At 47.0% G+C, this 27,134-nt stretch overlaps 1 protein-coding gene across 1 annotated transcript in view; it reads left to right on the forward strand.

Moving 5' to 3' along the window:
* The window catches only part of LOC136580724 (RNA-binding protein Nova-2-like), a 32,438-nt gene extending 5,823 nt beyond the window's left edge, over positions 1–26,615 (forward strand). Inside the window, exons 2-4 of the mRNA XM_066581533.1 lie at positions 11,890–12,033; positions 24,906–25,072; positions 25,739–26,615. Of these exons, the coding sequence (XP_066437630.1) occupies positions 11,890–12,033; positions 24,906–25,072; positions 25,739–26,581 (1,154 nt within the window). The 3' untranslated portion in view covers positions 26,582–26,615. The remainder of the gene's footprint in view (positions 1–11,889; positions 12,034–24,905; positions 25,073–25,738) is intronic.
* Positions 26,616–27,134: the final 519 nt, after the last annotated feature.

The following is a 27,134-nucleotide window of genomic DNA, read 5'->3' on the forward strand; positions in this document are numbered from 1 at the left end:
TGGATGCTAGGGTCCCACTTTTTCTCTCCTTATGAGATCCAGATCTTCCCACCAGCTGCTGGACAACCAATCCAGCGCTGTCACCGAGCCACCTGATTCTCTGGGCAGATATTCTGGAAAATGCTCAAAGATTCCTCAGCAGACCCCAAAATGTCCTCTCAGCATACACAAGTTACACAAGCACCCTCTTAATAGAGGAAAAGACCAACCATATTATCCCAAGTGGGCTCTGCTTCTAAATGTCCCATTGGTCTTACATTCTGCATGTAATCCCTACAACAGATCGAATGCTGAATGACAACAGTATACAAATGGGTATATATTATATATGTATGTGTGCTCATATGTTACCCTGATTGTACAGTGTAATATATATGTGTGTGTGTGCTCATACATTACACTGGCACTGGTTATATAGTATATATGTGTGTATACATTCATTGTCAAAACACTCCGGCCCCTTAAAGTAGCTGTTGTTTTGCTACAAAACTCATCCTGTAGTTCCATCTCAGGCTGATATGTAAATGATGAGAGTTGTGGTGGTTAGATGAACAGTCTTGTTACCTGAGGCCCTAGAAGTGGTTTCCCCCTTGGCCTATAAAGGCTCTCGGAGGCTCCTTGTGTGTGGTGACCTCTTCTTCCGCTTGTGTAGAGCTTGTTGACCACTAGATGCCTCTACGACGCAGAGAAGAGATTTCACCCCTTTACCAGAGTCTGAGATGGGTACATTATTGGGATGTGAGAAGCTAGATGGTCGTATCGATGAATTGTCCCCCACCGGGCCGTTCTTACCAGACTGTTAGGAGGTGTTGGATCCAGTGGATGAGAGCACACAAGGTGACCAGGCTCAGGACACCCCCTACAGACTACCAGTAGAGAGGAGCGTCTGACCAGACTGTTAGAAGGTGTTTGGACCAGTGGATGTATGAGGGCACACAAGGTGACCGGGCTCAGGATCCCCCGAGAGACCACCAGTAGACAGGAGCGTCTGACCAGACTGTTAGGAAGTGTTGGGGCCAGTAGATGGGGGCACACAAGGTGACCATGCTCAGGACGCCCCCTACAGAACACCAGTAGAGTGGAGCATATGACCAGAGTGTTAGGAGGTGTTGGGACCAGTGAATGGGGGCACACAAGGTGACCATGCTCAGGACACCCCCTACAGACCACCAGTAGAGAGGAGCGTCTGACTAGACTGTTAGGAGGTGTTGGGACCAGTGCATGTGTGAGGGCACACAAGGTGACTGGGCTCAGGACCCCCCTACAGACCACCAGTAGAGAGAAGATTCTGATCGTCCGACAAACACGAGTAGCTCCAACTATTTTGTTGCCCACCATCCTGAGACAGGGGGCGCCATCGTTGCAGGCCCCATGTCACCTCCTTTTGAAATGGTGTTGTAAATGACAAAACTGGACTGCGACATATTCGAATCGGATTGTCTTCAGTGACGAATCAAGGTTTAGTGTGGGCACTGACGACGGGCGTGTTTCTGTCTGGAGACCTCAGGGTGAGCGATTCAATCCTGCCTTTGCTGTGGAGTGGCACACTGCCCCCTGCTGGTGTGTTGTCTGGGGGGCCATCGCATACGACAGTCGGTCCCCCCTAGTGGTGGTACGAAGGACAATGACAGCTCAGCGATATGTTCAGGACATCCTGCAGCCACATGTGTTCGTCTCATGGTGGCTTCCAAGAGGCAGCAGGATAATGCTTGGCCGCACACACAAGGGGGAGGGGGGGTTACAGGAATACCTCCACAACATTGTCACACTTCTGTGGTCAACCCCGTCCACCAAATTTATTGCCTATAGAACATGAATGGTACTATTTAGGATGCCAATTGTGACAGCCTACGAATTTGCACGATCTAGAGGCTCAGTTACAGCAAATGTGGAGCGATATGCCACAGGATACCATACAGAATCTGTATGACTCCATGCCCACCCGTATCACATCTTGTATCCAAGCTAAAGGGCGGTACAACAGGGTACTAGAGCCTCCATGCCCACCCGTATCACATCTTGTATCCAAGCTAGAGGCGGTACAAAAGGGTACTAGAGCCTCCATGCCTGCCCGTATCACATCTTGTATCTAAGCTAGAGGTGGACCAACAGGGTACTAGAACCTCCATGCCCGCCCGTATCACATCTTGAATCCAAGCTAGAGGCAGTACAACAGGGTACTAGAACCTCCATGCCCACCCGTATCACATCTTGTATCCAAGCTAGAGGCGGTACAAAACGGTACTAGAGCTTCCATGCCCACCCGTATCACATCTTGTATCCAAGCTAGAGGTCGACCAACAGGGTACTAGAGCCTCTATGCCTGAAACTCACAGCTGCAAAATGGGACGAAACGAAAACATTGATTTTAATGGTTTCGTTTTCACTATCAGGAGTTTTTCTACATGCGAGAGAGATAGAGCAGGACCTATCTCCCCCCCCCCCCTTTTTTTTTTCAAACTTGTGCGCTATACCTTTGCAGCGGTGAGCGTATTAGCGCATGCATCCACGTGTTTAAGGCCATATTTTAGTCCTGTTATGCAGCTGTGAAAATCACAGCCATATAACAGCACGATATGAAACCACTGACTTCAATGGTTTTGCGTTATTACTATGTGCAGAAAAAAGATAGGACTACATGCAAGAAAAATAGGGCAGGACCATGTGCTTTTGCCTTTATATAATATATAAGTATGTGTGCTCATATATTACACTGGTTGTATAGTATATATATCTGTGTATTCATATATTACACTTTTTATATAGTTATACAGCATATATGTGTGTTCATATATTGCATTGATTATATAGTATGTGTGTATGTGCCCATATATTACGATGGTTGCATATTCATAGCATGTATTTGTGCTGATACATTACACTGGATATATAATGTACATATGTACCAGGATTCCATAATCCCAGTATTAACACCAATATTAACACTGACTTCTAACCCCAACCTTAACCCCAGTATTAGTCTTAACTCCAGTATTAGCCCTGACCCCTAACCTCAATATTAAGTGCAGGTGGCCGGGATAGAAGAGACTGGAGTGATACCAGGGGGACAAAGGAGTCTGGAAGTGGATAGAAAAGTAGAAATGGGACAGTGGAGTCTGGAGGGAGGACAAAGAGGAAGAGAACAAAGAAGTCTGGAAGTGGGCAGAGGTATCTGGAGGGGGACACAGAAGTCTAGAGGAGGACAGATAGGTTTGAAGGAAAATATAGGGGTCTGGAGAGGACAAAGGAGACGGGAGGGAGGACAGAGAAGAAGGGAACAGAAGAGTCTTGAAGGGGGATAGAAGAGTCTGGAGAGGAGCAGAAGGGTCTGGAGAGACAGCGCTCCGGAGAAGGAGGATAGCGGTGTCTAGAGGGGTACCAAAAATTCTGGAGGACAACAGGGGAGTCTGGAGGGGCAGAAAGGGGTATGGAGCGGGCCACAGAGGAGTATGGAGGGGGCCACAGAGGAGTCTGGATAGGGGGGAGAAGGGTCTGACAGGGACAGAGGAGCCTGGAGGGGAGCAGAAAGGTCTGGAGAGGGACAACGAAGTCTGAAGAGTATAGAAAGATTTAGAAGCAGATAGAATAGGAATGGGTCAGTAGAGTTTGGACATGGTCAGAGGATCTGAAGGGGGCAGAGGAGTCTGGAGGGAGGACAAAGGAGTCTGGAAGTGGGCAGAGGAATCTGGAGGGGGATACAAAAGTCTAGAGGAGGACAGATGAGTTTGAAGGAAGACATAGGGGTCTGGAGAGTACAGTGGAGTCGGGAGGGAGGACAGAGAAGAAGAGAACAGAAGAGTCTGGAAGGGGGGCAGAGGAGTCTGGAGAGGAGCAGAAGGGTCTGGAGAGACAGCACTCTGGATGAGGAGGATAGTGGTGTCTGGAGGTGGACCAAAGGTTCTGGAGGACGACAGGGGAGTCTGAAGGGGGCCACAGAGGGGTCTGAAGGGGGCCACAGAGGAGTCTGGAGGGGGACAGAGGGGTCTGGAGAGGGGAAAGAAGGGTCTGACAGAGACAGAGGAGTCTGAAAGGGAGCAGAAGGGTCTGCAGAGGGACAACGAAGTCTGAAGGGTATAGAAGCGTTTAGAAGCAGATAGAATAGGAATAGGTTACTAGAGTTTGGACATGGTCAGAGGATCTGAAGGGGACAGAGGAGTCTGGAGCAAGATAAAGGAGCAAGAATGGGGCAGTGGAGTTCCAATAGGTTCAGAAGGGTCTGGAGGTTGAGGGGGAAAAGAAGCCTAAATGGGTACAGAAGAATCTAGATGGGGAACAGAGGAGTCTGGAAGGAGACAAATGAGTCTGGAAGGAGACAGGGGAGTCTGGAAGGAGACAGAGGAGTCTGGAGAGCGGACAAAGGAGTCTGGAGAGCGGACAAAAGAGTCTGGAGAGCGGACAAAGGAGTCTAAAAGGAGAAAGAGGAGTCTGGAGAGGGGACAAAGGCATCTGGAGGCAGATAGAAAAGTCTGAAAGGGGACAGATGGGTCTGCATGGGGAAAGACAAATCTTAAAGCAGACAGAGAGAAGACAGAAGGGTCTAGACTGGATATAACTGTAACAAACCCTCAACTGAAATCAGGACTAGGTATGTACAACTCATTGGCCTCTGAATGGAAGCAAGAGTGTTCTTAACCTCTGTTAGCAAGTGGAGGTCTTGAAAATGGTAAGGAATTAAATGAGTTTGTTCAGGATTAGAAAAAAAAGGTTTGCTGTTCTTCCAGAAACTGCACCATGTCTGTCCATAGGCTGTGTCTGGTATTGCAGTTCAGCTCCATTTGAAGTAGTCCCTTTTTTCATGTCCTGACAAACCCCTTTAAACACAAAGGGGTAGATTTATAAAATCATCTAAAAGAAAAAGCGTTTTAGTTGCCCATAGCAACCAATCATAGCTCAGCTTTCATTTTACCAGAGCAGAATACAAAATGAAAGCTGAGCTGTGATTGGTTGCTGTGAGCAACTAAGAAAGATTTTCTTTTAGACAGTTTTGTAAAGCCTGCGCAAAGTCAAACAGGAGGTTGTAGAACTTTTGCTGTATGCAACGATGAAGCTTTATTTATATAAAACCCCTTTAACCCTAAACCCTAATTCTAAAAATCTTCCCAGCCCAATCCTAATCTTAACAACCCTAATCCCAGTCCTGTGCTGTCACGTGAGCGTGCAGTCAGTAGCTGAGACATCCAATTCCCCATAGACTAGAGAGTGCAGATCCCTCTGTCATGGGTGGAGAGTGGCCTCGACAGCAGGGGTTTTGTGGGGGTCCTTTCAAGCACTGCAATTCCTAATGACAATATGGATTCAAGCAAAAGTAAAAATATCTCCTGAGAATCAGAGTCGCCAGAGAACCTTCTCACCACCTTAAAGAATAGCTGCAAAATTTAGGTGATGGCCAACAAGACTTGTGGAGGGGAAAATGTATTCATCTCTGATTCCTGTTTGGACAAAAGCCCTGGTTTTTGGAGAATTACAGGTCCAAGCGTGTGTGTGTGCCACATCTGTGTGCACTAGTGGGAGGATGCAGTCCTCCAGAGGATAATCATTGTTAATTCCTGTGTGGAAGAAAAATAAAAAGTTAATACTCCAGGTCCGAGCCTCAGTGCGCCACCACTGCGCCCATCGGTTCCCTTCTTATTTTTATTGTTGAGACATCCCAAATAATTAACAAGTTCAAGATGGAAACTTCCTTCTACTTCAAGGCCTTGCATGTAGGTTACAGGGTCAGGAGTGCCCCATTTAAATTTACTAGTTTTCACCACAAGTAGGAACAAGCACCAGCATCCACTAAAATGCTAACATATCTAGCGTCCCACAACCCGCAGTCATGTCTGGTCTTCTCTAGTATCCGGCCACCTGCAGTCATCTCTTACTATTTCTTGTCATCTCTATTTCTGGCCACTGGTGGTCATTACTGGGCATGTCTAGTCATCTTTGGTTTCTCAAATGTCAGGCCAACAGCAGTTATCTCTGGTCATCACTAGTCCTGCCACCGGCAGTCATCTCTGTTTATCTCTCAAGATAAACACAATTGTGTCAGCAGCACAATCCAATCACCTTAGCAGTTGGGTGTCCCAAGCAGAGACACTCAGATCCAGATCCAACATGCCATAAGAAAAATGCAAGTGATAGCATCTCAGGTGGAGGGTTTAAATGCTGTCACTTCCATTCTCTCTGTTTATCTCTTCATCTTTAGTGTCTCATCATTTTTAGTGTCCAGACACATGCAACCATCTCTGGTCATCTCTAAAGTCTGTCCACTAGTAGTCATCTCTGGTCCCCTCTAGTGTCTGTCCACTAGTAGTCATCTCTAGTATCTGTCCACTAGTATTCATCTCTGGTCATCTCTAGTGTCTTTCCACTAGTAGTCATCTCTGGTCACCTCTAGTGTCTGTCCATTAGTAGTCATCTCTGGTCACCTCTAGTGTCTGTCCACTAGTAGTCATATCTGGTCATCTCTAGTGTCTGTCCACTAGTAGTCATCTCTAGTGTCTTTCCACTAGTAGTCATCTCTGATCACCTCTAGTGTCTGTCTACTAATAGTCATCTCTGGTCACATCTAGTGTCTGTCCACTAATAGTCATCTCTGGTCATTTCTAGTGTCTGTCCACTAATTGTCATCTCTGGTTATCTGTAGTGCTCTAGTGTTCAGCCACTAGAGCAGACATCTCTGGTCATCTCTAGTTTCTGGCCACCAATAATCATCTCTAGTGTCTGGCCAATAGTAGTCATCTCTAGTCACCTCTAGCGTCCAACCACCTGCAGTTATTTCTGGTCATCTGCCTTCATCTTTAGTGTCTAGGCACGTGCATCTATCTCTGGTAATCTCTAGTGTCCACCCACTAGTAATCATCTCTGATCATCTCTAGTGTCCATCCACTAGTAGTCATCTCTGGTTATCTCTAGTGTCCTGCCAGCAGTAGTCATCTCTGGCCACTGGCAGTGATCACTAGCCATGTCTTGTGTCAGGCCACCAATAAACATCTCCGGTCATCTCTAGTGTCTGGCCACTTACAGTCTTCTGTGGTCACATGGATGCACCTTGAGGGGGAGCTTCTCTAGCCCCCAGGTGCAGTAGAAGGACAGATGTAGCTCAGGGCAGAAATTGCAGGATGATTGGAAAAGTCTTACTTATTTGTGACAAAACCCTCATTGGGCTTTGTTATGTCTATGAGTACGCCCTGTAGATTACTATAATGGTGTGTGTCACAAGGAGTCCCTCATTAGACTTTGTCATGTCTCTTTGTACGCCCTGTACATTACTATAATGGTGTGTGTCACAAGGAGTCTCTCATTGGGCTTTGTCATGTCTCTATGTACACCCTGTACATGGTGTGTGACACAAGGAGACCCTCGTTGGGCTTTGTCATGTCTCTGTCTACGCCCTGTATATTACTATTATGGTGTGTGACACAAGGAGACCCTCATTGGGCTTTGTCATGTCTCTGTGTACGATCTGTACATTACTATTATGGTGTGTGACACAAGGAGACCCTCATTGGGCTTTGTCATGTCTCTGTGTACGATCTGTACATTTCTATAATGGTGACACAAGAAGACCCTCATTGGGCTTTGTCATGTCTCTATGTATGCCTTGTACATTACTATAATGGTGTGTGACACAAGGAGACACTCATTGGGCTTTGTCTTGTCTACACCCTGTACATGGTGTGTGACACAAAGAGAGCCTCATTGGGCTTTGTCATGTCTCTGTGTACGCCCTGTACATGGTGTGTGACACAAGGAGAGCCTTATTGGGCTTTGTTATGTCTCTGTGTACGATCTGTACATTACTATTATGGTGTGTGACACAAGGAGACCCTCATTGGGCTTTGTCATGTCTCTGTGTACGATCTGTACATTTCTATAATGGTGACACAAGAAGACCCTCATTGGGCTTTGTCATGTCTCTATGTATGCCTTGTACATTACTATAATGGTGTGTGACACAAGGAGACACTCATTGGGCTTTGTCTTGTCTACACCCTGTACATGGTGTGTGACACAAGGAGAGCCTCATTGGGCTTTGTCATGTCTCTGTGTACGCCCTGTACATGGTGTGTGACACAAGGAGAGCCTTATTGGGCTTTGTTATGTCTCTGTCTACACCCTGTACAATACTATAATGGTGTGTGACACAAGGAGACCCTCATTGGGCTTTGTCATGTCTCTGTGTAAGCCCTGTTGGTTATTATAATGGTGTGTGACACAAGGAGACCCTCATTGGGCTTTGTCATGTCTCTGTGTACCTCCTGTACATTTCTATAATGGTGACACAAGGAGACCCTCATTGGGCTTTGTCATATCTCTGTGTTCACCCTGTACATTACTATAATGGTGTGTGACACAAGGAGACCCTTGTTGGGCTTTGTCATGTCTCTGTGTAAGCCCTGTTGGTTATTATAATGGTGTGCGACACAGGGAGATCCTCATAGGGCTTTGTCATGTCTCTGTGTACGCCCTGTACATTACTATAATGGTGTGTGTCACAAGGAGTCTCTCATTGGGCTTTGTCATGTCTCTGTCTACACCCTGTACATGGTGTGTGAAACAAGGAGAGCCTCATTTGGCTTTGTCATGTCTCTGTGTACGCCCTGTACATGGTGTGTGACACAAGGAGAGCCTTATTGGGCTTTGTCATGTCTCTGTCTACACCCTGTACATGGTGTGTGACACAAGTAGACCCTCATTGGGCTTTGTCATGTCTCTGTGTAAGCCCTGTTGGTTATTATAATGGTGTGTGACACAAGGAGACCCTCATTGGGCTTTGTCATGTCTCTGTCTACGCCCTGTACATTACTATTATGGTGTGTGACACAAGGAGACCCTCATTGGGCTTTGTCATGTCTCTGTCTACACCCTGTACATTACTATGATAGTATGTGACACAAGTAGACCCTCATTGGGCTTTGTTATGTCTCTGTGTAAGCCCTGTTGGTTATTATAATGGTGTGTGACACAAGGAGACCCTCATTGGGCTTTGTCATGTCTCTGTCTACACCCTGTACATTACTATTATGGTGTGTGACACAAGGAGACCCTCATTGGGCTTTGTCATGTCTCTGTGTACCTCTTGTACATTTCTATAATGGTGACACAAGGAGACCCTCATTGGGCTTTGTCATGTCTCTGTCTACACCCTGTACATTACTATAATGGTGTGTGACACAAGCAGACCCTCATTGGGCTTTCTCATGTCTCTATGTATGCCTTGCACATTACTATAATGGTGTGTGACACAAAGAGACACTCATTGGGCTTTGTCGTGTCCCTGTGTACACCCTGTACATTACTATAATGGTGTGTGACACAAGGAGACCCTCAATAGGCTGTGTCATGAGTCTGTGTTCACCCTTTAGGTTATCATTATGGTGTGTGACACAAGGAGACCCTGCTATTCTTCATTCTGATCACATGCTGTTAAGACCGTTGTAAACATTGCAGACGTCTTCAGCATCCCTCGTGCACTCACCTTTATATATACAGTCGTGTACAGTTATTATGGGGAATGAGAGGTCCATCCACAGTAGTCAGAGTGTCAGCAGATGGAGGGTCGCAGATCACCGTTATTTACATGTGTTCCTAATTCCCGCTGACAATTTAAAATATAATAAAAATACCTCTAAGCTGGAGGCCAAGAAACCCCAAACACAAACAACATTCATGGCAGGAAATGACTCTGCCTGTGACTTCCTGTCCATGCTTCATAGGGCGGAGTACAATAACTTCTGTCCTTCTCCAACTAGCTGATTACTCTGTTCCTCCTGCTCTGCTATCATTTACCACCTGATACTGCTCCTTTTACCCCGTCACTTTGCTCCTCTTTATTGTGTGTCCTTTTCTGGCTCTTTTTACCGTCACTTTGCTCCCATTTGCTTTGGGATTTAAATTCCAAGAGCTCCTATATAGACTACATCGCACAGGAGAGCCAAGAGCTCCACTATATACTACACCGCACAGGAGAGCCGAGAGCTCCTCCTCTATATACTACACCACACAGGAGAGCCGAGAGCTCCTCTATATACTACACCACACAGGAGAGCCAAGAGCTCCTCTATATACTACACCACACAGGAGAGCCGGGAGCTCCTCTATATACTACACCACACAGGAGAGCCGGGAGCTCCTCTATATACTACACCATACAGGAGAGCCGAGAGCTCCTCTATATACTACACCACACAGGAGAGCCGAGAGCTCCTTTATATACTACACCACACAGGAGAGCCGAGAGCTCCTCTATATACTACACCACACAGGAGAGCCGACAGTTACTCTATATACTACACCGCACAGGAGAGCCGAGAGCTCCTCCATATACTACACCACACAGGAGAGCCGACAGCTCCTCTATACACTACACTACACTACACTACACAGGAGCCGACAGCTTCCTTATATACTACACTACACAGAAGAGCGTCAGCTCCTCTATATACTACACCACACAGAAGAGCGTCAGCTCCTCTATATACTACACCACACAGAAGAGCGTCAGCTCCTCTATATACTACACCACACAGAAGAGTGTCAGCTCCTCTATATACTACACCACATAGAAGAGCATCAGCTCCTCTATATACTACACCACACAGAAGAGCGTCAGCTCCTCTCTATACTACACCACACAGAAGAGTGTCAGCTCCTCTATATCTTACACCACACAGAAGAGTGTCAGCTCCTCTATATACTACACCACACAGAAGAGTGTCAGCTCCTCTATATACTACACCACACAGAAGAGTGTCAGCTCCTCTATATACTACACCACACAGAAGAGTGTCAGCTCCTCTACATACTGCACCACACAGAAGAGTGTCAGCTCCTCTACATACTGCACCACTGAGTAGAGCCGACAGCTTCTGTATATACTACACCGCACAGGAGAGCCGACAGCTTCTGTATATACTACACCGCACAGGAGAGCCGACAGCTTCTGTATATACTACACCGCACAGGAGAGCCGACAGCTTCTGTATATACTACACCGCACAGGAGAGCCGACAGCTTCTGTATATACTACACCGCACAGGAGAGCCGGCAGCTTCTGTATATACTACACCACACAGGAGAGCCGACAGCTTCTGTATATACTACACCGCACAGGAGAGCCGGCAGCTTCTGTATATACTACACCGCACAGGAGAGCCGACAGCTTCTGTATATACTACACCGCACAGGAGAGCCGACAGCTTCTGTATATACTACACCGCACAGGAGAGCCGGCAGCTTCTGTATATACTACACCGCACAGGAGAGCCGACAGCTTCTGTATATACTACACCACACAGGAGAGCCGACAGCTTCTGTATATACTACACCCCACAGAAGAGCTGACAGCTTCTGTATATACTACACCACACAGAAGAGCCGACAGCTTCTGTATATACTACACCACACAGGAGAGCCGAGAGCACCTCTATATACTACACCACACAGGGGAGCCGAGAGCTCCACTATATACTACACCGCACAGGAGAGCCGAGAGCACCTCTATATACTACACCGCACAGGAGAGCCAAGAGCTCCTCTACATACTACACCACACAGGAGAGCCGAGAGCTCCTCTATATACTACACCACACAGGAGAGCCGACAGCTCCTCTATATACTACACCACACAGGAGAGCTGACAGCTCCTCTATATACTACACCACACAGGAGAGCTGACAGCTTCTCTATATGCTACACCAGGCAGGAGAGCTGACAGCTCCTCTATATGCTACACCACACAGGAGAGCCGAGAGCTCCTCTATATACTACACCACACAGATGAGCCCACACTACACTAGAGCTATTACAGCTTTGAACAATCAGTTCACAGTCATGCAGCGAGGGTCTGATTGTCATTTCCAGCGCTTAGATGTGACAGCAGAGTTGTCTTGTCTTTTTCCACAGATGACAGCGAGCTCTTTCTGAAGGTGCTGATTCCGAGTTATGCAGCAGGATCCATTATCGGAAAAGGAGGTCAAACCATCGTCCAGCTGCAGCGGGAAACGGGAGCTACCATCAAACTGTCCAAGTCTAAAGACTTTTACCCAGGTCAGTGTGTGCACTTTGGAAATGGCAGTTTTCTTGTTTATTAGGTCCGTACATTGTTAGGTAGGTGGAATCTGATCCATGGGCACAGCAGGGGTTCAATGTTAGTGCTGAGCAAGGTGCAAAATGATGCTTTAACAGAGATACACAGAAATAACCACTGAAAGAGATGATCCTCAACAGCTGACAATCTAGGTAAGAGAAATGTACCAGGATGCAGGCAGCAGTGTATGTAGCAGAGCTTCTATAGGGATATGGTATATATGAGGCAGAGCTCCTAGGGAGACGTGTTATAGGACAGAGCTTCTATGGAGAGGAGCTCTATATAAGACATGGCTCCTGTGGGGAGTACCCAGCTTGCTGGGGGGTAAAAGATGACTTCGAAAGGCAATGGCAAACCACCCCGCCAAAACAGTCTGCCAAGAAAACGTCACAATGTCATGACTCGGTGCTTGCACCAGGGGACTTTACCTTACCTCCTGTGGGGACGGCTTGTCTATGATGCAGAGCTCTTGTTTCTCCCTATTGCTGTAGGGGGCACCATGTGATTTAGGGGCACACACAGTAACGTTTATATGAATTGACATTGATATTGTCATGATTTTGGTGACAGTATGGACTTTTTTGTGATTATTTTTGAACTGCAGCCTGGTGTCAAATATTTTAATGCACAGAAGCAGGACGGGTTGACCTGGGCAAAATTAAAAGTGGGACATGTGGCACTTGGGGAATGTCAACTCACTGGAATCACGATGTTCTTCTGCAAGCTGGTTGGCACATACACGAAATACATTCTGAGACACCGGATTCAAATTTTAAAACTGGTCGCAACCAGCTTGATTGCGCTTCAGAGCAAACACTTTACATATTAGGGCCCATTCACACGGGTGTATGCAAGATTCTCAGGCGCAACTCCTATCAGACAAATGCCAGTGTGCTGTCCAGACCCCAAAGACAGTGGATATAGCACGTCCTATACTTGTCTGTGATATGGACCAGAATATGACATTCTGCGATTTTTTTCACATGAACCATGATTCTGTGTGAAAAGAAGCCTGTGCCTGTATGAATAGCTTAATTGACTACAATGGTTCGTGTGCTGTCCGTGAAATACACGGGCAGCACACAGACAGGAAATACACCCGTGTAGATTGGCTATTACACTGTATAAACAATAACATTAATTCCTGCCATCTGGCCACTTACTAAACATTTACCATTGTTCTCTGTCAAGCCTGGTGCCCAGAACTTTAAAAACACAAGTACTGCACTGGGTGCGTCTCTTACCCTGTTGTGCACCACGGCCACTGTTGTACAGCCTGTCTGTCTCTCCAGCCAGGAGGGTCTCATACTTCTTTTTAACAAGCCCATCCAGGAGAAGCATAATCAGCCAGCTCCAAAGCAGTGCAAACCCCTTCTCTACTCACCATTTATGACCCCTTAATGGCCCAAAGATGCCACTACAGTGGCTCCTCTGCCACAGGCTCCAAATGCTGACTCTCTCCAGCATTGCACTGGAATGTGTGCATCTGATTTACTGTGTGATTGCCACAGGACCCTTTAGTTGACTGATTTATTTTATTTCACTGATTGCATTAATTCACTTGGGACATTTTTAATTGCTACTGATGAGCAAATGCATCATTATGCTAATTTCTCTTAAATTGACTCAATTCAGCTATTTTAGTGTTGGAACAAGCAGCTCCACACACATGCCCTCTTGCAATATCCCCTCCAAAATGCACTATAAAAAGACCAATAATACCGCCACATCATGACGGCTACCATTACCACTACACAATGACAGATTAATATTAACACACTGTCGTAATCCACTGTAAAATAGACCAGCTCTACACAGATGCTCTGCAGTCCATATAAGTGGTAATAGTAGCATTAGTTCCAATGACTCACAGATGACATCTTCTCTGACTAGAATATTTCGGTTTTCCCATCTATTCCATCTGCCCCAGACCACCACAATGCCCTCTTCCAACAACGACTTGTGTATGCAGAGTTTGCTGCCTATACATCTTTGGCTCCTTGCTTTTTCAGCACCCTTACTACCCTTTACCAACCTACATAAACTCCCCATCCTGCTGCTACTCCGAATTCTGTGCCCATTACTACCCCATCTGCCTCTATTACTGTACTTGCTCAGTGGCATAGTGCCCCAACAGACCATGCTTCAGGTAAAGAGTTTTCCTAACTATAATCACAAAATAAAGTATCATATAGATAGCACTCCTGAAAACAACAGTGCCACATAGTTCCCCTTAACCCTTTCCAATCCACTTTCTGACGTCTTAAGACATTATAATTTCAGGCTGTACAGCTCTGATGTTGGAAGACGTCCGTCGAGGCTCTCTTACTGTATATTGCCAGCCTCTCTTTTGTAGGAGCCTCTCCAACGTCTCACCTCATGCAGTACTGGCTTTAGCCAGCAGATAGCGTCATTATATAACGACAGAAAAAGAGTAAGCCCCCTAGGAAAACCAGGATACAAATTGGATTAGAAAGGGTTAAAAGTGTCCCATATTAGTGCCCCAGACATTAGTCGGGCCCCAGTTGGCAATAATGCTGCACAAAGCAATAGTGCCACCTTTTATACCCTACACAGACAGTAAGAGTGCCTACACACAGCTCCCTATGTCCCCATGACACAGTTTGCACTCCATGCCCCGCTGTTACACAGACTGCTCTCCATGCCCCGCTGTTACACAGACTGCTCTCCATGCCCCCTCTCTAACATTGATTGCTTCCACTATCCTGCTCTCTCACAGACTGCTTATACTCCTTTTCACAGACTGCTCCCCTCTCCACACAGACTGTTCCCTATGCTCCTAAATTCTGTGGTTCGTAGCAAAAAGCTGACTTGATGGTTCACTTTCCTGTTTCTTCCCCTCACTGGTCATGAGAGGAGTGCAGGGAAGGAAGAGAGTATGGAGTAGTTGCAGTATGGCTGAATTGTTTAGTCTTTGAATATGTAGCATGCTTCCTCACTGCTCTGCTTGATCATTTAAAGGGGCTACTTAAAGGGAACAGCGCTAGTAGGGCCTGTTTGGGAATGGGCAGCCTGGGCAATTGCCTGGTTTGCTCCCCTAACACTGGCACTGCACAGATATACCAAACATTTGGGGACATTGTTTATATGGGGATGCCTTCTGCATATTTCTGTCTTCACATCCTGCTGGGCTGTAGACATTTTTAGGATATCTCCTGGAAGAAGCAGAAATAGGTGATCATGGAAAGACTCGCCCTGTGTGTGCATCTGACCGATTTCCTGTAACATGTGTACTGCTCAGATTTTACACTTACCGACGTCTGTGACAGATTGGCAGGCGATTCTTCCTTTGGACTGGAGGAGCCGACCTTCCCTCCTCACTTCTTGTAATGTCACAGCGAGGGCCCTCCATGCGGGTCACATGTCATCATACTCAGTCCGTTAGTCATATGGTATGTGGTAGGTCTCACTTTAAGGAGATCTATTCCTTACATCTGGAGTGCTGCTTGAAGACCCCTCCTTAAAGGGGTTTTCCAGGGAAATACTATTGACCTATCACCACTCAGGGCAAGAGTGGATCAGCTGGTCGAGCATCGCTGTTAGCGCTGAAATCCAAAAAGGGTACGGAGTGGAAGCTGCTGCTCCAACCTCTGTATAGTGGCGCAGTTATCATTATAATAGGATAGGTCACCAATAGTATTTCCCTAAAACTCCTTTAAGGTTGCACAGTGACTTTGGCATGAGGCTAGCAGTATTGCACTGCAACATCACATTTAAAAAAGTTTACCACTAGGACCTTCCAAACTGATAAAATTAAAAAATACCTTTTATTAAATTACTTAATTGGGTCACACTGCGACCTGAGAAGTAACGCGACCGTGACACGACAGTCGCAAAATTCAAAACTATTGGATTTTTGGTCGCAAGTCGCACACGACTCTGCCACCACAGACTGCGATGCAATTTGTAGGTGATTGCGACTTTCTTAGAACTTGTCTTGTTCTTTAGGCTCGTATTACACAGTGATGTCGCTGACATCAAGTCTTAGACAAGTCATGTAACAAAAAATTGTACTAAATTTTTCAGTGATTTACTGTTGCGCAACTATTCCTCAGAACTGCGATTTTGATGTTAATGAATCCGGAAAATAGAGTCGCAGTTGCACTTGCTATACATCACTGTCTGTGGTAGAAAAGTCACCAGCGACTTGCTCCCTGCGACCAAAAATCCAACAGGTTTGGCTTTCTTTGGTCATTAGTGTCGCAGCTGTGGAACGTCGTGGCACGGCCACATCGAGAATCATCAGATGTGATGTCACAATATGGCGTTGTATTCTAGATGTTGCCGTGTAGTCCTAGCCTAAACAGCCAAACCGCGACCCCAAAACAGTCGTGCTACTGTAAGTTATAGACAAATCGCACACATTCTTGGTCATGTGACCTGAAGTAACAAATCCAAATTCGTCGTATAGCCATAGCCTTTACTTATTTTCAGGTGAACAAATCGGGAAGACATTTCTAAGGTGGCGCTGGCTATTAGGGCAGACTTGGGTTAAGCCCGGGCTGTTCCTGTTACTAGAAAAGGTCCCTATGGTGATGACTCACTGCCAGTCAGGCTCAGTAGCAGACAGCAGGCCCTTGTTGCCATGACAACGGTTGATAGCAAACTGTTGCCCAGCGTGTAATGGCTGCGGCTAAGACCTTTCTCTGTTTCCATAGTAGCCACTGAGCCCTGAAATCACCATGGAAACCACAGTTGGCTGGCACCAGGCGCAGAGATGCCGTAAGACTGGGGAGGGGGCAGCGAATCCAGTCATTGAAGCCGTATGATAAATCGCCTCTTTGTCTCCATTTTCCGACTTTTGCTGCTTTATTTTTCTAGGTAGATTATAAGCAATCACTAAATCTTCCCGGAGTCTGTAACTTCCACGGCCGCCGCGAATGTTGCACTAAAGTGTGTGGCACTCGACAGGTACCTTTCCGTCCCCAAGATTGTACATGAGTGGAGGAGTGCACCCCAAATCATGCACAGCATCTCATGCCCATGTCACACTCTCCATAGTTACCTAAGTGGCCCAAACTGGGGGTTCATGTAGGAAGGGTGGGGGGGGGGGGCACCGAGGGGTTTTACATCCTTAGGGCAGGAGATGAGACGGCAATGACCCCCACTTATCAGTGACAACAAGCGTGACGCGAGAAAGCTGCACCTGGAATACCGCGGACTCCACCATACTGGAAACTCTCACAAGGCGTTCATAAACGTTATAAACGCAGCATTTTACAGTGTTTTTAACGCACGCCATCATTGCAATGGGTGATGCGGTGCGTTAAAAAGCGCTGCAAGGCACTAAAATAGAATACACAGCGCGCGAATCGAAACACTGCGCTAAAACGCTCATCTGAAAGGCCACATTGAAATCAATGGCGTCTCAAAACAGCATTTTTAGCGGCCATTTCAAACGCCCGTTAAAACGCTGTAATAAACGCCTGTGAGTGGCCTAAGGCCGCTCTCACAATGGACAATTTTTACTGCGGTGTCTTGAGCAACGCGCTAATTCGGTACACCGCCACCTTTGATTTCAACGGGACCTCTCAGACCAGCGCTCGTACGTGGTGTTTCTAACGCTGTGATTTTCTAGCGCCAACTGCTCTATTTTCGGGCATTTTTTGTTTGTTACTGCACCTCAACACACATTACAATGATAGGGTGCATTAAAAAGCGCTGTCAAACACTGTACTATGTGGTCAAAAATGTCGCTCGAAATCACGGTAAAATGCAGCGATTTCGAGCTGCGTTTTCTGAACGCATGTGTGAGATCGGCCTTACAGTTTCTTTAGTGAACGTTGCGCTGAAATAGTGCCCTGCAAGGTCTTCCTCTTACTATTTAGGGCTCATTTACACGGCTGTATTCAATTAACTGTTCGTGTTCAATATATATTTGGATCTTCTTTGTTTTTGCGCTCGTAATCACTGCGTATTTATGCACACGAAAAAAAAAAAACACAAGAAGGTCCCAAACATTTCTCCTTCCTTCTTGCATAATGTATCATTCATATTCACAGTGTAGTTATACGATCCCATTGGGCAATTATTATAAAATAGGGTATGCTGTGCGTAAATGCGCCTGGGGAAAAGGCATGTCTGAATACCCTTAGGCCTGATGTCCACAGGGAAAATCAGGCCCGCCACGGATTCTCCATGCAGAATCCCGCAGTGGGTCCCTCCTTTCCCGCGGACATGAGGCTAAAAATAAGATTAAACTCACCTGTCTGGACGCTGCGGATCTTCCCTCTGTCGCGGCCGGATCTTCTTTCTTGGGCCCGGCGGATGTGCTCGGCACGCCGGCAGCGTGCCGCGCGCATGCGCCGGGCACATCCGCCAGGCCGAAGAAAGAAAATCCGGTCACGACGGAGGGAAGATCCGCAGCGCCCGACAGGTAAGTTTAATTCAGGTACGGGTGTTCCGCGGATCCGGACGGCTTCAATAGAAGCCTGCGGGAGCCGTCCCCGCAGGAGACACGCACGAAAATGGAGCATGTCGCTTTTTTTTCCCGCACACGCATTCCGCGCCTGAAGGGAAAATGACATCCGCAGGTATTTAAATACCTGCGGGTGTCAAATGCATCCCTATGGGACACGGATCCGCGTGCGGGAAAAACGCTGCGGATTTTAAATAACAATTATCCCGTGGACATGAGGCCTAATAGAAGTCCATTGGGTTTAAGTTCTCCATATTAGGGCTCATTCCCACAGGTGGATTTACACTCCGTATTAGTCACATATTTTTACGTGCGTAATACAGAGTGCCAAGCCCCTATTGATTTGCACTGAGGTATTCAAACCTCTATTTATGCGCGTGAAAAAAAAAAAAAATCACAGCATGTTCTATTTTGCGGTATTACGGACCGAAATAACCCATTGAAGTCAATGGGATTGTATAAATACGCAGTGAAAACGCATGATACATAATCTGCTTACTGAACAATTACTTGTCAATAGGAGCCCCTAGGTTAAAATAACAGCGAAAGACTTACCCCTCCGCGGAAGCCAATGAGAGGCTGCCACGTCACTGCCCGTTCTCCTGGCATCAGCGCTCACATCCCGAGTGCCATGACTCCGGGAGTTTAGGTATGTGCCACAACAGTCTCTCATTGGCTGCAGCAATCATGTGATTTCCTGTGACATCATCTGTCACAACAGTCCCGGACGGCAGCGGATTATTTTACCTATTATTTTTTCCTATTGAAAAATGGTTGTGCAGTAACCTGACAACCCCTTTAAATCAATGGGATCTTTTCGCGTTTTTCTTTGCTCGCATGAAAAATGCGGTGAATATGCGTGCAAAAAAAAACAAAACATGCAACCAGGTCCAGAAAAATCAGGGAATACGCATGTATTTGGTCCGTCGTGGCCCAAAACTGCTTATGCCGTGCGAGTGCGTTAAGAATACGCACAAAATGTGCTGCACAAATACTCCGGTGTGAATGAGCCCTTTTGCTGGGACCCAAGCATTAGAGGTGTCAGGCCCGAAGCAGATGCTGCACCTATGAGGACAGCATGCCCTTTTCTGCCAGGCGCTGCTGCGTTCTTGTAGTGAGGACTTATATCCACGTATATACAGACAGAACATTTAAGAAAAGCAGGATGTATATCACTGGTGCACAAATGGCTGCCTCTGGGTCATCACTCTGTGTCCATAACAACCTGCACCTCCTGTTAAAGGGGCGGTATGACCTACTGTTTAAATCACATTTTTATGTGAATCATATTTTGCATACATTTTTGGTGTTTTTTTATTTTATGTCACTATAATAAAAAATAATCTTAAAATTAAGACGCATCACTGAAAAGAGCTGACACATGCTGTTCTGTAGAGATGACATCTCCAGGGTAATCTCATTATCCTCAAGGGACCGGGTTAGCAGCCAGCTCATTATCATAAGAATGTAATGTTATAATGAAACCCCTATTATAAAGCTTGAGGCAGATAACACGGCTCCTCTCTCTGCATGTCAAAGAGAATGTACTCTACACTCTCCCATAGAAGTCAATAGATGATGGAGACAGCTCACCTCCTCCATCTCCCTGCACAGTGAGCTCTGAACATATCACAGAGCATGCTCACTACACTCTCCTATAGAAATCAATAGACAGTCACAGCTCACCTCTTCCTCCTCCCTGCACAGTGACCTTTGTAAATATCACAGCGCATGCTTACTATACTCTCCTATAGAAGTTAATAGATGATGATCACAGCTCACAGAGCATGCTCACTATAATCTCCCTTAGAAGACAATAGGTGGCGGTCACGGCTCACCTCTTCTTTCTCCCTGGACAGTGACCTCTGTAAATATCACAGAGCATGCTCACAACACTCTCCTATAGAAGTCAATAGATGTTGGACATGCAGCGTCCCGTAGGGTCCAGACACAGGGCATACGTTGAGAAGCTGGGAGGGTAGAGTGGTCACTTGTCACGGTGGCACTTACCAGGCTTCCTTCCGGAAGGAACACACATAGCCTCGGCCAGAGCAGCGCTGGGCCTCTTCAGGACACCCCTAGGAGAGGGATGGCCAATACGGATGGAACAGGAACACACTTTTGTCACGGGTGACGTCACCGTTCCTTCACCCACCGGTATGACCCTAGGTGGTAATAAAGAAGCTTCTGACAGTATTAAAATACTTCAGACCCTGGGAACGGTCAGGGCCTCGCAAAACTTTACTTGAAGAAAACTTAGGCACAAATGCAAAAGACGGCCGTGCAGGCAAAACAGCAAATTGGAGGTCAGGGAGGAAACACAGGATGACACCAGTCCTGCAGGCCAAGTTATCTGACAGGAATCGCTCATAGCAGGGGAACTCTGCAGAGGAGGATAAGGGTAGGGTCACTCCACAGGCACTCTTTCAGTAAGTACCTCTGCACAATGATCTTGGGCTTTTCTGTTCACGCTCACTCTCAGTCTCTCATTCTTTTTCTCCTCACTCCTTAGTGGTTCCTGGCATTGGGATCCTCAGGAAACCTTTCCTCCTCCCCCATCACTTCACCACATGAGGGTTGAAGGTACCCCCATGTGACTAGCACTCTCACTCAGGAACCCAGAAGATGATGGACTGACTTCCACACCCAAATCACTCATACTTATAGTCTCCCACATACCACATGACAAGACATGAATTGATGCATTTGCAGCCATCTCCCAGTCTCATGCAAACATTTACCTCTCATTTGCTGCAGCTGTGCAATACACATAACGAGAGACTAGACAGTTTGCACAGCGCATCTACACAAAAGACATGACATGTATGACATTTATGGAGGGGCCAGGAATAGACATTCTGGGCCACTACAGACACAGCTCACCTCTTCCTCCTTCCTGCACAGTGACCTTTGTAAATATCACAAAGCATGCTTACTATACTCGCCTATAGAAATTAATAGATGGTAATCATAGCTCACAGAGCATGCTCACTATAATCTCCCCTTTACAAGTCAGACCTCTCAGTTCTGTGCTCCTCTCTGTACATTATGATGCACAGCATACTTAATATTCACCTATAGAAGTCAATAGGTCTGCTGTAAAGCAAATCTCTGAATTGCTGTTCACAGAGCAGAGGGGCAGTCCAGGTAAGATGGTCGCCCCATAATCCTATATAGAAAATAACAGAAAAAAATTACAATCAGGAGATAAAAACAGAAAAACAAGAATAAGTGACACTATACACATATATCCATCAACATTTATACATGTGATCCTTGGATGTAAATGTGGTTCCTGACATATGTGCTTATCCACTCTCATATTTCTCCTTTTTCCGTAAGTTGTGTCCTTGGTGCCCTCTCTTATGGGATGCACACATGACATTGTCAGGATCAATAGCATCAGGGCTAGATACTTTAACAAGGTAAATTATAACACTAAGCTTAGGCTGCCTGTCCACGGACGGTAGTTCATTGCATTCCATAGCGTTGCTATGGAAAGCGCAGCCCCGCTGTCCATGCGCGGAGAATCATAGCGATTTTCCACTCGCAGGATTCAAATCGCAGCATGCCGCGATTCTCCGCGGTGAGCCTATCTGTCAGATAGGCTCACTGCAGAGCACTGACAGCTCTCCCCCCTCATCCCCCACTGCGGAATATCGCTAGTGATATTCCGCAACGGCCGTGGACAGAGGGTCTTAAGGACAGTATTAGGGTAAATATTATTACTAGTCTTAGTGACATCACCAGTGTTAGCGGCCTTTTTTTATATGGTGACATCGCCAGGATTAGTACAATCACAATGATAAGTGACATTATCCAGGTTAGTCAGCACAGTCAGTAATAGTGACATCACTGGGGTAACTAACATTGTCAGAATAAGTGACATCTTCAGGGTAACTAATATCATTCAAGTAACATACACTGCCAGAGTAAGTGACATTATCAGGGTAAATAACAGTGGAAGGATAAATTACATCATTTGACTAATAGGCATTGCCAGGGTAAGCGATGTCACTTGGGTAACTGACATTGCTAAGGTATGTGACATCACTCCAGTAATTAACATTGTCAAAGAAGTAAAATCATCAAGATTACTGCCATCACTGGGGTAATAAAGATTGTTAGGGAAGTGACATCATTAGGAAACTGATATTTTAGAGAAGGGACATCATTGGGTAAAGACATTGTCAGCGAAGTGACATCATTAGGTAACTAACATTGTCAGGTAAGTGACATAATTGGGAAACTGACATTGCCAGGGAAGTGACATCCCCACATTATGGGACATGTGACTGTGCAGCATGCTCCCTGGATTGGCCATTTCTGTGTCACATGATGCATTTCTGATTATTACCTGTAATTTCGTGGGAACTAATCTTCCATCTGTGTCCATGAATCATCGGCCGTGAACCCCTTGGGAAGTGACTGTCATGGAGGCATTTATTGCATTAGTGGGCTGGGAGGACAGAGCTGCCCACAGACACTCTCCAACAGACCCCACACCAGTCTGCTGCTTGAGGCGGAAATTGAGATGTCTCAAAACCTAAAGACTGGAAACTGCAGTGAAAACCAACATATCTGAGAAAATATTACCACTGAGGGGCGCAACCAGAGCAGAAGGTCCCACCTTATGAAATGTGTGTGTGTACACCCCTCTGCTGTCACCCCTTCCTCTCCACCGTCTCCCCTGCCCTGCTGCACTTCTACTACCCCCCTCTCCAATATAGTCACTTGCTCCCCTACTATCCCCATCCCTCTGCTGTCACCCCCTCCTGTCCACCTCCCTTGTCACCTCCTGACCTGCAATACTTCCTTCTCTATTATCACCTCATCCTATCCCCCCTACACTGTCAGTCATTTTCCTGCTATCCCCCACTTCTGATGTAACGGCATCCTCTACAATATCCTTCTGGTGTCACCTCCTCTCCACTGTCTGTCCTGCTACACTTCCACTGTTCCCCCCTCCTACACAGTCACTTGCTCCTCTACTATCCCTACCCTTCTTCTCTCACCTCGTGTCCTGCTATATTTTCTCCTCTATTATCACCCACTCCTATCCCCCCTACTCTGTCATTCATTCTCCTCCTATTCCCCACTTCTGCTGTCACGTCATCCTCTAATAGCCCCCTCTGCTGTCACCTGCTCCTCTCCAATGTCTCCCCCGCTACACTTCAACTGCCCCCCACTCCTACACAGTCACTTGTTTCCTTACTATCCTCACCCCTCTGCTGTCACCCCTGACCTGCTATACTTCCTACTCTATCACCTAGGCCTATCCCCTCTAAACTGTCACTCATTCTCCTGCTATCCCTCACTTCTGTTGTCATATCATCCTCTACTATACCCTTCTGCTGTCACCCCTTCTCTCCACTGTCCCCCACTCCTACAGTCATTTTCTCCCCTACTATCCCCACCCCTCTTCTGTCAACCCCTCCTGTCCACCTCCACTGTCACCTCCTGTCCTGCTATACTTTCTCCTCTACTATCACCCACTTCTATGCCCCCTACACTGTATCTCATTCTCCTGTTATCCCCAACTTCTGCTGTCACATTATCCTCTACTATACCCCTCTGATGTCACCCCATCCTCTCCACTGTCTCCCCTGCAACACTTCCACCGTCACCCACTTCTGCATAGTCACCTCCTCCTCTCCTATCCACTCCCCCCCATCCTGCTACACTTCCTCATCCACTATCACATACTGCTACACTGTCACCCCCTGCTATATTTCCTCCTCTACTATCACCCACTCCCATCCCCCCTACACTCTCACTCATTCTGATATCCCTCCCCCTCTACTGTCATCCCCTGCCCTGCTATATATACTTACATCTCCAAAACCCACTCTTATCCCCCCTAGACTGTCACTCTCTGTCCTGCTATCCTCTACCTCTGCTGTCACATCATCCTCTACTGTTCCCCTCTTGTTATTCATCCCCTCTACAGTCACTGTCCTTTGCTTTATTCCATCCTTTGCTGTCACCTCTCCTCAGCTTTCCCACCCCAACTCTGCTGTCACCTCTCCTGTGATATCCCTCTTTGCTGTCACTCCCTCCCCTGCTATCCCACCCCACCTCTGCTGTCACCCTTACTCTGCTATCCTCCCCCTTTGCGCTCACCCTCTCCTTACACTTATTTGCATCTTCAGTACTGTAGTAAGAAATGACCAATAGCACTGGAAGTCTATGCAGGGAGAGGAGAGTGGAGTCATGGGACTTCCAGCAGCTCTCTTCCTGTGTCATCTGTGCATTATAGCAAAAGGGGCAACAGATGATGCACTGTATCCCGATGAGGCTTCTGATGGAGAGTAGTCCAGATGGGCGGCTGCTGATTTTCTCACAACTTCTCCTGTTTTTTGTTTTATTCACGTTGTTTGTCATGTGTCTTAGGGACAACGGAGCGCGTGTGTCTGGTGCAGGGTACCGCAGAGGCGCTACTCTCTGTACATGACTTCATAGCGGAGAAGGTGCGGGAGGTGCCACAAGGAGCAGCCAAGACTGAGCTGGGCGTGCTCATCCCTGCCCAGAACAACAGCAGTGCCGAACGGGCCAAGCAGGTCTGTGTCACCTCAAACCTTGCACTGTGCTCATACAGGGCACTTTATTCTCTACATCACAATATGTCACCCTGATCCCACTCCGGCCAAATAGTTACCACGCTGATCACCCTTGCCCAATAGTTACCACCCTGATCCTGTGCATGCCAAGTAGTTACCATCCTAATCCTGTATCTGCCCAATTCGATCACCCTGATCCCATCCCTGCCCAATATTTACCACACTGATCTCATCCCTTCCTAATATGGTAGTGACCACCCTGATTCCATCCCTGCCCAATAGTGGTCACCCTCATCCAGTCCCTGCCCAATAGTGACAACCCAGATCCCATGCCTGTTCAATAGTGATCACCCTGAACCCATCCCTGCCTAGCAGTGAACACCCTGATTGCATCCCCTCCTAACAGTTACCACCTTAATTCCGTGCCTGTCCACTAGTGAAATACCCTGATCCAATCCCTGCCCAATAGTAACTACCCTAAATTCATCCCTTCTCAACAGTGACCACCCTAGTCCCATCCCTGCCCAGTAAAAAAAACCTGATCTTATCCTTGCCCAATAGTGGTCACTCTGATCCCATCCCTGACCAGTAGAGATCACCATGATCCCATCCCTGCCCAATATTTATCATTCAACCTGAAATATTTCTCTCATTTTACTTCCATAGGCCAAACTAATTGTCCCTAATACTACAGCGGGCCTGATTATTGGCAAGGGCGGATCCACTGTTCGCAGCATCATGGAAGAGTCAGGTGCATGGGTCCAACTCTCCCAGAAACCAGCAGGACCCAATCTCCAGGAGCGGGTGGTTACAGTGAGCGGAGAGCCAAATCAAGTTCAACGAGCGATACGAAGCATCATAAACAAAGCACGAGAGGATCCCCCTCAGGGCACAGCCCACCTCAACATCAGCTACATCAACTCCCAGGGTCCTGTGGCCAACTCAAACCCTACTGGATCCCCTTACGCTGGAGGGTCAGCAGAACCAGCCATTGCTCCTTTTCCTACTGCACCGCCGGCTCCTCCAGCTATCTCTGGTGGAGACCTCTTGGCCATCTCTACGGCCCTAAATACGCTGGCCAGTTATGGTTACAGTACAGGCTTGGGATTTAACCCCCTGGTGGGTGGTGTCCATCCAGCAGCAGTCAGTCTTCTTGCATCCTACACAGGTGAAGCTGCTCCTGCTCTTGGGCTTGGAGGAGGAGGAATTCTGATAGACAAGTTGGCTGCAGAAAGTGTTGCAGGCAAAGAAACGCTAGAAATGGCTGTACCAGAGACACTGGTGGGTGCAATACTGGGCAAAGGTGGCAAGACACTGGTGGAATATCAAGAACTGACTGGAGCTCGAATCCAAATCTCAAAGAAAGGGGAATTTGTTCCTGGGACAAGAAGCAGAAAAGTGACCATCACAGGACCACCAGGTGCTACACAAGCAGCACAGTATCTGATTGGGCAGAGGGTGGCATATGAGCAAGGCGTGAGGTCAAGCAACCCACAAAAAGTGGGATAAACTGCTTCTGATTGTGGTGGGGTGAGAGGTTGATGAGTGGGGGGGTGGGAGGGGTAATGGGGTCATAGAGGCAAGCAGACGTCCTTTATTTGTCTCTGTGGGTTGCATAAGGACCTTCAGGAAATTAGGAAGAACTTGATAATGGTGCCATATCATCAGGAAACAGAAGCAAAGGGTTTTGTTATTGCCCCTTGAAGGCGACATTTGATAAAAACCCTGAAAATGTGAAAACTCAAATTATAAACAGGAACAAAAGCAATAAGAGCAGATTTTGCACTGCAAAGATGAGTCCACTCACAACCCTCCCTGGACCTGATGATGCAGAAGCAAGACACATGATACTGGCTAAAAAAGATGGCGGGATGCTGTATTCTGTGAACATATCACATGTCCCTACAGAGGGACCGGACCCTCACAGGTGGCAATGAACTGTGTCCAACAACATCTCATATACTCATATGTGCCAAAACCTACCTAGAACTAGTGCCAAAACCACCGTCCTACCCTCGCTGGGAGCCCTGCACAATGCCAAGCCTGGTAGTTAGAATTGGGC

This window comes from Eleutherodactylus coqui, chromosome 10 (genome assembly GCF_035609145.1).
Source record: "Eleutherodactylus coqui strain aEleCoq1 chromosome 10, aEleCoq1.hap1, whole genome shotgun sequence".
NCBI lineage: Eukaryota > Metazoa > Chordata > Amphibia > Anura > Eleutherodactylidae > Eleutherodactylus > Eleutherodactylus coqui.